The 13101-nt window shown below is 32.8% G+C and overlaps 2 protein-coding genes across 12 annotated transcripts; one reads left to right on the top strand and one right to left on the bottom strand.

Moving 5' to 3' along the window:
• The first annotated feature begins 215 nt into the window (after positions 1–215).
• LOC7468747 (uncharacterized) lies at positions 216–6511 on the top strand. 11 transcript variants are annotated; one of them, XR_008058374.1, is made up of 17 exons: positions 216–365; positions 482–541; positions 634–745; positions 890–962; positions 1230–1275; positions 1417–1527; positions 1640–1736; positions 2093–2189; positions 2277–2337; positions 2470–2600; positions 3249–3366; positions 4811–4895; positions 5189–5296; positions 5388–5462; positions 5685–5786; positions 5874–5979; positions 6073–6511. XR_008058374.1 is itself a non-coding variant. In XM_052450170.1 (16 exons), the coding sequence occupies exons 1-15, from the start codon at positions 297–299 to the stop codon at positions 5735–5737; spliced, it is 1341 nt and encodes a 446-aa protein (XP_052306130.1). In that variant the 5' UTR covers positions 216–296; the 3' UTR covers positions 5738–5786; positions 6140–6511. The 11 variants fall into 11 exon arrangements, 2 of the variants coding, with proteins under 2 accessions (XP_052306130.1, XP_052306131.1); XR_008058373.1 differs by having other exon boundaries at positions 5189–5305; XR_008058372.1 differs by having other exon boundaries at positions 4811–4931.
• Positions 6512–8605: 2094 nt separating this feature from the next.
• LOC7468746 (co-chaperone protein p23-1) lies at positions 8606–10781 on the bottom strand. Its single transcript, XM_002300853.4, has 6 exons — positions 10604–10781; positions 9665–9851; positions 9417–9579; positions 9249–9292; positions 9095–9149; positions 8606–8969 (listed from the first exon to the last, which is right to left on the bottom strand). Exons 1-6 carry the CDS (start codon positions 10606–10608, stop codon positions 8869–8871), a joined length of 555 nt encoding a protein of 184 aa, XP_002300889.2. The 5' UTR covers positions 10609–10781; the 3' UTR covers positions 8606–8868.
• Positions 10782–13101: the final 2320 nt, after the last annotated feature.

Below are 13101 nucleotides of genomic sequence, written 5' to 3'. Positions count from 1 at the left end.
GATCTGCACTCTCTGAAGCAGATCGTACAAGCTCCCAATGCACTTTTGATGTTGTTTCAGTCCTCGTAAAAAATATCAAGCTGGGCCTGTCTCTGAAATTTAAAACAAAAGTTTCTAAGCCCGCGAAAACACTCGGGCCCCATTAGCCCAACACAGCCCCGCTTCGTTAAGTTATTTTCTTGAAACGGCAGCGTTTTGAAAAGCAAGTGAAAACTTCGACAAGAGTCGCCGTCTCTTCTTCAATTTGGCCTTGTAGTGGTAGACTTGAGCGAAAACAGAGTAAAAAAAGCTGAACCATGTCCGAAGAAGCAGAAGAAATCATCAATTTAAGATCTCAAATAACTTTTCTTCAGAACAGAGTCCAAGTATTATTACTATCCTCTCTGCTTCCTCTTTAATCATCGCTTCGCTTGTTTAACTCAGTCTCGATTCACATATTTCTTATGTTTTGAACTTGATTTTTAAAAAAAAAAAAAACTAGGAATTGGAGGAAGAGAATGCAAAGTTTTCCTCTCGACTCTCAAGCTGTCGCTGTGACGAGGTTTTTTTTTCTCTTTTGTTTATTACATTAACCAAACCAGTTTCAGCAGTTACTATTTTTTTCCTAGCACTTGAAGTTAAGCAATGATGCAGTTACAAGAGAAAAAGCCTAAAGAAAAATGTGAAAATCTGGGAGAGGAGAGAGGAGAAATGAATTCTGGGTGCAAGAAGAGTGGAAGAAAGAAAGCCACGCCTAAAACGCCAGGTCTTATTTTGTTAGCTTCTCCAATGTATTTTCACTTGACTGATTTCTTATCATGCCCTTATTGTATTTTATTTTGGTCTGTTTTCCGCCAGCTCAATCAGAATATATAGTGATATTTTTTTATTTATCAAAATTTATGCATAGGTTATGATACAAGGATCATGAATCACCATCCGAGGAGATATGTTGCTCTTAAAGTCATGTATTTTGGTCAAAGGTATCGATTGGGATGTTGAAACTTGAATATGAACCTGTGTTTCTTTTTGTTGACAACAAGGAGCTATGTGTTTCTTTCTTTAATCTTTTTGTTTCTTTTTGTTGACAACAAGGAGCTATGTGTTTCTTTCTTTAATCTTTTTGTTTCTTTTTGTTGACAACAAGGAGCTATGTGTTTCTTTCTTTAATCTTTTTGTAGGCATTTTATACTGTTTAGAATAATGGTGGAAGAATGAAGACCTTTTTAATCTTGTGTGTTATGCTTCAGGTTTTATGGTTTTTCTTTGGAGGCACAAATGGATCCGACAGTTGAGGTGTGGCATTACGTTTTTCCTATTTTAGATCATGGGACTGGATTTTAAGGTTCTGTATGGAAGTGAAACGTGAGGTGATTTTGTTGAGTGATGAGTTGTTATGACAAATAATTTTCTTATTTAATTCAAGTGCTCTTGCAGTCTGAGATTTTCAAGGCTCTTGAAACGACAAGACTTTTAATTGGTGATAGGAAGGAAATACAGTACTCGAGATGTGGTAGAACAGACAAGGGAGTTTCTGCTGTTGGGCAAGTAGGTTGCTTTCCCAATAAAAGTTCTGTTTTCCTTAAAATACCCACTTGATATTTCTGGGTCGATTGAATTTTCATTTGAAAATTGAGAGCTCGAAAAATGTTTGATGCAGGTGATTGCACTGTATTTACGATCCAAACTCAAGGACATTGATGCACACAACAAACATTCAGGGGAGACTGTTCCAGAAGAACAGGATGGTCAGCCAGGTTTGCTATTTTTAGATGGATTGCTGAGCTTTATTTACTTGTAATGGCCTTTTCCTTTTAAGAGAACTTTGAACTTCTATTTTTAATTATCTTGTTATTGGGATCCTCCCTCTAATTTCTAAGTTTATTTATACTGTCATATCCTTCCATAACAATTTTTGAGGTTTCGGGAAGAATGTCCTCTTAGGCGTAGGATGTCATCCTAAATAGAGCACACAGCACTATGTCACTGCTTACAAGTTACATCTATCAAGCTGGAAGAGAGAATTTTCTGATATAAATTTTTTAAAGAGAAAATAATTCAAATTCCTCATTTTTTAACTCACAGTATTGTTATCTTTTTTTATTTTTCTCAGAAGGGGAAATTGATTATGTGAGAGTGTTGAATGGAGTCCTTCCAAAAGACATTCGGATTGTGGGCTGGTGTCCTGTTCCAAGTGACTTCAGTGCAAGGTCCTTCTATGTGCTTCATGAACTGTTACCTTGAACTTGTTAGCTATCATGTGTTTGTATAATCAGTCATCTTATATTGAGGTGCAGGTTCAGCTGTTTGAGCAGGGAATATAAATATTTCTTTTGGAATGACAATTTGAACCTCTTGGTATGCAGTTCTATTATCGCTAGAGCCTCTTTTTTTTGGACTTAACATTCTATACCTCTGGTTTTATGCTGCTTGGCCATGCAGCAACAGGGCTTAACAATAACTCTATCATCATTTTTTATTTTTCCCCAGGTTATGGAGACTGCAGGTAAGAAACTTATTGGGGAACATGACTTCAGAAACTTCTGCAAGATGGATGCAGTGAAGGTGCACAATTATAGGCGAAATGTGATGTCATTTGAGATCTCTCCTTGTGATATGAGGTCTGAATTTATAAATCATCTCGTCTGATTTCAATATCAAAACCAGTTTATCCTTGTATGCCATGTTTTTAATTTTCTCAATTGGATGTAGCAACAAGCAAGGTAAAAACCCTTAAAAAAGAAGTTAGCATTTGAGTCCTAAAATGTTTCATATCACTGAAGTTTGGCAGTTGCATTGCTTGAGTGGTTGATTGTGCAAGAGAAACAAACATCAATCTCCGGGCTTTAACTTAGGTGGTAAAATGGTGGGATGGGTCCTCCAATTCAATTCTTCTCAATGGATTATGGTGAATAATAAACGAGAGGGTGCGACAAACAATAAATTAAAAATACAGATGGATGGGGAGATATAAAACATTGTATACTCGGCTTTAAGTAGATTGAATCTTCTCATTTCTCACCTTCGGGATGAAATATTTGGTGATGCACAGCCACAGTAGTGGCATGGGGAGTGTTAAATGGATGATTACGAAGCCAAGCATCAGAACCAGGTGAATAAACATGCTTGATTTTGTTAAATTCCAACTTATGACGAGATATGGACATCCCTTTATTTATTTATTTAACTTGATCATTGCACAGACATCCATTTGTGAATTTACTATACTGGCAATTATTCAAATTGAGACCTTACTATTTCTTTTGTAGATTTGAAGGGCATCAACTTTATGCTATAAAAATTAAAGGTAGTGCTTTCCTGTGGCACCAAGTCCGGTGCATGGTTGCTGTGCTATTTATGATTGGCCAAGGTCTTGAATCCCCTGAAGTGAGTATCAGATGTCATTCTAATTGCATGGTTTCCTCTTCTTTATTTGATGCCTTTAAGCCAAAATGTTTTACAGCAGAGACAAGTTTAGCATCTTGATTTAGTTTACATTTGCTTTAGCTGAATTTCCAGAGATGACTAGAATATAAAATCTGAACAAGAAGAGCGCACACAGGATGGCTCTGAACATTCCGCGGATAATTTATGCCAGTAAATGCTTACATGTGCATGTGCACTCATGTGCTTTTCAATTCCTTGTGTCGCTTTACAAATAGGATCACCACCATGCATAGCAATTCTATCATAGATAATAGCTTTTCACTATAATATTCAGGTAGGAACCATTTCGAAACAACACTGTATGTTGGTATACAATGAGTACAGCAGATCAACTAATAACTATCAAACATTGAAAACTTATACTCTGATATGATACTTTAAATAAATAATAGTAACAATGTAACTATTCACATTCAAAATCAACAAATTATAATACAATTTATTTATTAACAAATAAAATTAATATTAATATTTATTTAATCGTAAATAAATAGAACATAAAATATTTAAAAAATATCTCTTGAATTAGACCTTGTGCCGCTAATAGAGATTAAGGAGGTGGAATCTTTGAGCTCCTAGAAGAGAAAAATCAGAAAGTCTTTTAATTCGTTCATAACTTGTCCCTCTATAATTTAACAATTTTGCAAAGCACCATAAAAAATTAGAATATGAAACTTTAAAATAAATTATAATTTTTTAAAATAGCATAAGAAACCATGTTTACCTACTTTAATAGAAAGATGTGCATATGCTTGGGCATTGGAATTATAATTTATTATTCTTTATAGGAAAATTGTTATGTTTGAACTGGAAATTAAAGAAATCAACTTCTTTTTAATGCAATTTTAGTACTTGATAGTAAAGGAAAGATAAGGGAAATATTGATACATTTAGTATATCTTATTAATGGTTTTGTTTGACTTTTGATACAAAATTATTAAACGACCTTATATGGTTAAGTTTTACAAAATTTAAGGAGGGTCGAGTGAGTACTATCCCCCTGAAAATCTTAGATTGCTATGATATTTGCTTAAATCTCTCAAAACGTTTTTGAAACCAGGGGTGTCAGCTGACACCCTAGCTTCCCACCAACATATACAGTAGTGAGCATGCGGAATCCTCTCTGTGAGCTAAATTTCCTTGCTAATGGACAATCCAGATGTAAATATTTGCTCTTTGCTTCCCTGGATGACTTTAAGAGAATTCCTCAAGGTTCATTCTTTCACTTGGGGAGAATTTGAAAGCCAGTTAAGGTGGGCTGACAAACCCACAGAATGAATCATTGGAAAAGTTTCAAACAGTCGTTGTGCTGCATGGTTTTCCATATCTTCAAGAATAATTATTTCAGTATGAAAGCAACTTATGTCAAGTACTCAATTCATAGGTAATAGATGCATTACTGGACACCAGGACACTGAGGAAACCCCAGTATCTCATGGCTCCTGAAATTCCGTTGGTTCTTCTATCCTGTGAGTTTGAAGGTCTCAAGTTTTCATGTTCTTCAGGTACTCGATATTTGAAAAGACCATTACAAATACTGTTTTCAAGACATTCAGTAGTTGAGATTAAGCAAACTCTGCTCGGTTACCCCCAACCTCCAAGGAGCTCATTGTTTGTATTTAATATTTCAAAGCAGCTGTTTAGACAAGTCATGTTCTTTGGAATTCACATCACTTTCATCCATTGCTTGCTGAATTTGTAGGCAATTTTAACTGCAATATCTGAGATAATTTTTATCAAGTGCTACTGAATTTGTGAATAGATGCTGGGCAAGCGCTGCATGTTCACTTGGAGAATGAATGCCGACTTTACCATCTCCAGGCTGCTATCTTTCAAGAGGCTCTGTTGAGTCATTTGCCTTTGTCAATTGGTGCAGAAAGTACTTCAATTTTTTCTAAACGGAACATCTTAGCTATTGCTTTTATTTGTCTACATTGCTGATGTCATTTCTCAACTTTCAGATAAAGACTCATCTAGCAATGGAGTGACAAGAAAAAAAGCTTCCCATGTTCCCCTCATGTCAAGGGAAACTGAGCGTAAGTCCTATCACAACCTCGAGTATCATCATAGTTTTACTTCAAAGATGGCATTGTGTGTGCATGGTCATGAAATATTATTGAACTATTAACAAGAAGGTTGGATATGATAAAAGCCAGCCATTATCGTTTCTCTATCTGTACCAACTTCCTGCAAAATAAATATTCACAGCTCTATATCAATGTTTTCACCGTGCTTGTTATTGCTTGAACTTGTTACAGCGTCATATGAAGAGCGGCGTGCTAAGCTGGAAACGGTGAAGTTAAGAGCTTGATAACCAGTCAGCCAGAGCTGGGAGAGTTTACTGCAACCCAATCCTGCAGGTTATTTCAATTTATACACTTTCCATTTCTAGCCGGCTTCCAGAGGAAAATAAAATAATGTGATTGCAATGCTGGCTAATATTACAGTGTATTCAAACATAAGTTTTATGGGAGACCACATCTTGCTGGAAAACAATTGTTTCTTTTCTCATAGACAGCCATGGAGCAGTCCTACGAATCCAACCAATACTTGGTAAAGGAGGAACTAAAAATTATTAATATTAGAAATACATTTACTAGTTTCTATATTATATTAACCAGGGTGGCAATTGTAATTTGCAATTAGGTGGTGTGCACTTCATTTTAGGAAGAGACATTTTTTTAGCTGAAAAAGTCGTTTTCACAACCTTCAGAAATGGAGCTCGTAAATCTTAGATGGTGATATGGCTTGCTCGGCAAAATTATTGTATGAATCAAGACCCAGAAACTTCGGCTGATGGTCCCCAGGATGGGAAAGACAGGCAAGAGATTGGGTGCTCCCACTCACTTTTAATTGTTCGCGCCATGGTTGATTGTCAGTTTTTCCTTTTTAGATTCTTCAAATTTTTTCTTATTTACATTTTTGTCGCTAGACTTTTTTTTTTTTTAATTTCATCATTGTATTAACATGGTTTTGTTTCTTGAAATCTGTTTTGATTTGTATGCTTTTGCATACTCGATGTGGAGTTATAACCAGGTGTTATTGTGTTCTCAATGTGAAATTGAATATTAGGTGTTAAATTAAAGATTAATTTTATAAAATTGAATTTTAGGTTGTTATGAAAACAAAAACCGAAGGATTAAGGATCAAAAATGACATTTTGTAAAATTACCAAATAAAAGGCTTGTTTGTTTGCTGGAAAGTACTTTCCTTTTGAAAAGTGAATTCCAAGAAAATAAATTCTGGAAAAGTAAATTATTTTTCGATGTATGAAAAATAAGTTGGAAAACACTTTTCAGTGTTTGATTATGTCATGGAAAATAAGCTGAAAAATAACTTATTAATGTTTTATTTTTTTCAAGTTTATTAAAATAACGAGGAACAAATCTTACAAATTAAAAAAGTTGAATAAGAAAGAAATTGAAAAAAAATATAATTTCATAACAATTATAAAAATGAGAACCAAAATTAATATAAAAATTAAATTCTAATGGATAAAATTAAAAAAAAAATATTCAAAGCAAAATATATATAGCAATCATAAGTTTGAGGACCAAATTTGATATAATCAGCAAATAATATGATATTTTTAAATTTTCACAACTTTCGAAAAGTGTTTTCCGTCCAAAATAAAAGGAAAACACTTTCCTGGAAACCATTTCTTTACTAGAAAGTGTTTTCTGTTGACCAACTTTTCTAATGGCAAATAAATACGGAAAAGTCTGGAAAATAGTTTTCCAGAAACCACTTTCCAAAAACAAACACAGGCCTAAAAAATTTGATTTTTTTTTATTGATCCATTGTGCTCCCTCTTGCATTTAATTGTTCACATTTGTTCACTGTCATTTTATCCCTTTTGAGCTTGGAATTTTTCGTCTCATTGCACTTTGATCACTAAACTTTATTTTTTTTAATCTCATCCTCACAAGTTAATTTGGCATGTTTCTATGTCTTGAAATATGTTTTCATTTGCATGTTGTCACGTAATTGATATATGGTAATCAAGTGTTATTATGTATTCTGGGTGTAATTAAATATTCAGGTATTAAATTAAATATCAATTTTACATAATTAAATTTTAGATTGTTATTAAAACAAAAATTGAAAGATTAACAGCCAAAACTAACATCCTTGTTTTTTTAACTTTTGCATTTTAGTCATAGAATTTCATTTTCTTTGTAGTTCAGTCCTTATCAATGGTTAAAGAAAAGAGAAAAATGTAAAAAAAAAGAAGAGAAAACTCTTAATTGACCACAAAAGATACCAATACCTGCAATTTTGATGTTTATAATTTTTTTTAAGAGAATAACTTAATAAGCAGATCGAATCTTGATAAAAAAAAATTATTTAATTTGATTTTGAATTTATAATCAGATTAAAATGTATTTTATAATTAGAAATAGAATTCCACTTGATTTTTTTTGTATTGATAAGTTTTAAAAAATTAAAATTTATTTTTTTAAAATCCAACAAGCAGCCTTTGGTGACTGAAAAAATGTTGTAGACGATCAGCACAATATCTTCTCGATTCAAAAAAGAAAAAGAAAAAGAAAAAGCAGGGGGTCTTCAACCTTTTTAAGATGCGATCTAGTCTATCAAATCCGAGCACAATCCAACTCTTTAATTATAAGCTAGGCACGTAGACCCATCCTAGCAACCCAAAGTAACATTCCTTCTCTTTTTTTTTTTTAATGCCTCTTATTTTTTTATTTTATAATAAAATTCATTTTAAATAAATTTATTTAAATAATTATCTAATTATGCTATAATTTTCAAATAATATTAAAACTTTCATGATAATACTAGTTTGCATGCTCAATTGAGATTATTTTCTTATAAAAATATGATAAACAAAAAATTACATGTTACAATTTTAAAAATAAATGCAGCTCTAATGCTGCTCAAACTGGATTTGTTATGGATCAATCAATTAAAAATATATATTAAAAACTCCACTGTTCATAGTAAACATTAAAGCATCATGAAAAATATACAGTAATCAAAAATCGCCTTTTAAATAATTACTTCAATTCATAATTTAATTATTTTTATAAAGCTTGCTTTTAAATTATAATAAGATTTTTAAAAAAATCTAAAAAAAAGATGTATTTTTTTTAAAAAAAATGGCATAAATAATAGAAAAGAAATTTGATAGAAGAGATGTGTAGATCATCAAAACTCTCAACGAAAAACAGCTCATCCAGGCATGTATAGATAGATCATCATCATCATCATCATGTACCATTGTATATAAAAAAGACCGATTCGTGCCACTAGAAGTTAAATGGCAAGACCACATCATAACCGATAGTTGACCTCTATCACAAACTATATTGTGATGTAGAACTACAGCACCTGTGGTACTTTTTAAGTCAAACATTCAACAGATGAAGGTAATAAAATGGCAACTTCAGAGCATCAAAACACATTCCATGGAAAACTTCAAGTTTTCTTAGTGTCTGCTTCGCCACTAGCGGATGCTACTTCCTTCTCTGCTGACGGTGCTTCTTCCGCATTCTCATCCTCTGTGTCATCTTCATCATCTGCACGGATGAGGTGGTTCATTTTTAGGTAATCAGATTAAACAGGAATGTTTGCATAGTAGTCTCAAAGTAATAAATCCAAATGGCGAAAAGCACATTGCTTGAATAAATTAGAAGTGACTTACCATCGTCCATTCCAGGAGCAGGCCCGTCAAAGCCTCCGCCTCCAAGATTCAGATTCTGAATTAGAAAGGTTACGATCAAACAGCAGCGTTAGTCACTAATAGTTAGCGAAGAGCAGCCCATCCATTCTTATGCAACAAAAACATTGTTACTTACAGGAAAATCAAAACCCATATCCCCCATCCCAGCCTCAGGTGCTCCTAGACACCAGCAAAAAAAAAACAAAAAAACATGAATAATTAGTCAAACTGAACTGCAGGGGAAGCATTGCAAAAATATAATGACATGGAATGAGAATTGGAGTCTGGAGGGATAAAGGCTCACCCTTGCTAGTGAACTCCTCATCCTCATCAATCCATTTATCCCAATCAACAGTCAAGAACACTGGAGGTTTTCCGGTTTGTTTTATCAATCTGCTCCACCATTTATTCTCAGCCTTCTTCACAATGTACTGGATACTTCTGGAGCCAGTACTAGCCTTGCTCTCCTGCAAGTAGTATTAAAAACTTGATATTTGGCAAAAAATATATTCAAAAAGACAGGTTCAGGTACGAGGCAGAAAGGGTACTTACCTCTACAATGACCTTGTCTAATAGGTCAAGTTCAACTTCATAGGGTATCTTATCCACCCCACTGGTAGCAGAGAAGAAAAATTTTCCTTCGGGCTCGATTTTAAGCTTTACATCCTGTGCATCAGGCAGCTGCACGGTGATGAACAAATTGTCGGACCTCTGGGCCCATTTCACTGAAGGATGACGGCTGAAAAGGTTGAATGTCCAATGCGACATAAGAAAAACAAATATTTACAAATTTCCACCATAAATACAACATGTAACAAACTCGTCAGCAGCATTCGATTACATTGATGTCTGTATACTCATAATACAAAATGACATCGAACAATTGGGGGGGAGGGGGACTGAATACAATTTTTACAGGTAATCCAAGAGTAACAAAGGCTAATAAGTTTTCCCAAGAGTTAAAGCAACCAGACTAATTCTACCATGCTCCAGTCTACATATAACTCCTCGAAATCATGTCTGGCAATCTTATTTTCCCAACAGGCCTTAATCACAACAACAAGGAATAACACAGATTGCTATAGGAGTACACCACATTTTAGCTTTTCTTTTTCTTTTTTGTCCAATTTCTAATCGACGAAACAGAACGAATATCGCAAAACAAAATTTACATAGTGGGGAAAAGATTTCTTTGAAAAAACATAGAAAAAAAAAAGAAAGCAGAAAGACAACCATCTCAGACAATAAACTGTGGCTCCACCACCCATCCATAGAAGACACACATCATAACCAGACACGCAAATCACAAACGTCGCCTACTTAAGAAACTAGTCCAAAATACCAGATCCAACCATGAAGGACAAGAAATCCCCAAAGAAACCCTAAGTTTCCTTAGAGAAATGGGCGTCTAGCAACAAACTTAGGGGGGTGTCTAGCTTAGTATAAGTATTGAAGACAATCTATCTATCAAAATGACAATATTAGTAGTACCTCATTATGGTCAGTGAGTAAGAAATTACTGCAGTGAGCAGCAGGGAAGAGAGGAAGGGAAAAGAGGAGCAAACGGCGAGACTTGTTCTTTGCGTGTGATTTTAGTCAGATAGAGATATTCCTAATTTTATTGTGACGGAAGGTATGGGTCGTTTTATAGACCGGTCGAATGAAATGTAAAACCCTAACTCAGCGAACACGTCTAGATGCTTCCATTGTTGTATCTGGTACCTCCGGGGGTAATTTTGGGATTGTCTTATTTTGGTGTTCGGCTCGACCGGTCGAGCCGGGTAAATTATTCTATGAGGGCGGGCGCCATACATCTTGTTACTGTGGGGGTTTTCTTTTTCATTTTTATTAATTAGATGCTGAGAATATTCAATTTAAACGATAGTCCATCGAGTATTTTACGACCAAAATTGGATTCCAGGTGTCAAAATTCCTCTCAACGTTATATGTCCTTCGAACACTCCTCAAAAATAAAATTAAAATTACAAAAAAAAACTAAAAGAGATCGGCCATAATGAGGAGTGTTCGAAGGACATATAGTTGTGAATTGCAATCGTGTTTTATATTTTTCATGTTTTTTTTAATTTAATCATTGTGTTTATTAGAATTTTAAATTAATAATTAATTTTTATTTTGTTTATATAATTATTGAGGTCTCATAAAGTAACCCGTTATGGGGTTAGCACTTACTTTACAAGAAAAAAAATTAATTTGGTTGCTGAGAATTAAAATTGAAGGGATCAAAATTGAAGAAAAGAAAAAAAAATAGCTTTTTTATTTTTTATGAAAAAATATGTCAATTATGGCCCTTGTTCTTTATTTTTTTTGCCCTTCGGTCATTGATTTGTTTTTCTTTTCAATTAGTTCCTTTAATATTATATTGGTTGGAATTTGAAGTTGGTATTTTTTTTTTGTTTTTTTATAGTTGACTCAGTCACAAAGACCCATTTTGCTATGTATTTTCATGCTTGATTTCATAAAAAATAATCCAAATTTATTTTATGAAAAAGATTAAAAATAAAAACACCAAAATTATATTAGTTAAATATTTAACTATCCTTGTAAAACAAATTAAGGTGTCGAAACCTTTTTTCAAATTTTTTTGCTTTTGGTTTTTGTCAAAAATTATTTTTGATCCATTTAGTTCTGAAATCACATTGTTGGATTTATTTTCTCTCATTCAAGTCACTTAGTTTGATAGATTAGGGAGAGAGTTGCAATGAATGATAAAGAAAATTGAGAAATATTAATTTTTTTTATCAAGAAACCTGTTGTTAGATTTTATTTGTTTATAAGAGTTTTATTTGGATTTTTATTTATTTATCTTGCCAAAAAATATATATCGAGTTTCAAAATTTTATTTTGATTTGGGTTATTTTTTTTAATCAATTAAATAATGATTTTTGCTGTTAAAAAAAGGTTTAGGTCGTTTGGAAACGTGATTGTACCCACGTTTTTTAAAAAAATAATTTTTTTTGTATGTTTTGAATTGTTTTGATGTGTTGATCTTAAAAATGATTTTTAAAAAATAAAATATATTATTTTAATATATTTCGGTATGAAAAACATTTTAAAAAATAACCGCAACCATATTTTTAAATAAATAATTAATTTTTTTTAACTAAAAAAAAATATGTTATACAGGTATTTTACCCCTGTAGGACAACTGCCCGACTTTCCAAATACCTCCAATGGCCAGAATTCATGACGGTAGTCAACGTTTCGCCTGTTATTATTACTTTTTAATGAGATGGAAGAAAAGCATTAACAAGCCTAGGTGCATGGGCTGCCCCAGCCTACACACCTAGGCTTTTATTTATAATTCTTTGTTTTTTATTTTGTTTTTTTATTTGCTAGTTTTTTTTATAATTTTTTCTTTTAACATTTTATTTGTTTTGAATTGGATTACATAATTTATTTTAAATTAATATTTATGAATTTATTATGATCTTAAATAAATGCCTTGATATGCTCAATTTTGCCAACAATAATTTTTTTATTGTGTGATTAAATAAAAAATAATTGAGATAGAGTGTGATTTAACGAAGGTTTTTGTTTTGGCAGAGATTATTCTTAGAATGACTTAATTTTCAATTTCTGTACAATCATTGCTCAGAAACAATTTATCCAACGCTAAAAAACCACATCCCATCTGAGTTTCCTTTGTTTTATTTTACTTCGATCCCCCGTTCCAGCATATGCTCATTGCATGATATATACCTTCTACTAATTCACAGTTCCTGTTTGCATACGACCCTGCCATTATGATTCACACCATCCTTGTTCGCATACCACCCCTACCATTATAGAGTTGCAAAGATCATAGAAGACTATTCCCGTTTTGTTTACTGAAAAGTAGTTTTTTTAAAAAGTAAATTTCGGAAAGGTAAATTTTTTTTTGATATTTGGTAGTGTAATGAAAAATAAATTGGAAAACATTTTCCAGTGTTTGGTTATGTCATGGAAAATGAGCTGGAAAATAACTTATT

The sequence above is a fragment of the Populus trichocarpa genome, chromosome 2, assembly GCF_000002775.5.
Source record: "Populus trichocarpa isolate Nisqually-1 chromosome 2, P.trichocarpa_v4.1, whole genome shotgun sequence".
Lineage (NCBI taxonomy): Eukaryota > Viridiplantae > Streptophyta > Magnoliopsida > Malpighiales > Salicaceae > Populus > Populus trichocarpa.
This window is presented reverse-complemented; position numbering and strand designations above follow the sequence as displayed.

Bases quoted from the DNA above. Each gene is read 5' to 3' on its own strand.
- LOC7468746 (XM_002300853.4), bottom strand. The intron at 9,580-9,664 runs GTAAGTACCCTT...TACTACTTGCAG, and splicing joins TAGACAAGGTCATTGTAGAG to GAGAGCAAGGCTAGTACTGG. The intron at 8,970-9,094 runs GTAAGTCACTTC...TCATCCGTGCAG, and splicing joins TGCTCCTGGAATGGACGATG to ATGATGAAGATGACACAGAG.
- LOC7468747 (XM_052450170.1), top strand. From the start codon at position 297: ATGTCCGAAGAAGCAGAAGAAATCATCAATTTAAGATCTCAAATAACT. The intron at 3,367-4,810 runs GTGAGTATCAGA...CTCAATTCATAG, and splicing joins AAGGTCTTGAATCCCCTGAA to GTAATAGATGCATTACTGGA. The intron at 5,306-5,387 runs GTACTTCAATTT...CTCAACTTTCAG, and splicing joins TTTGTCAATTGGTGCAGAAA to ATAAAGACTCATCTAGCAAT.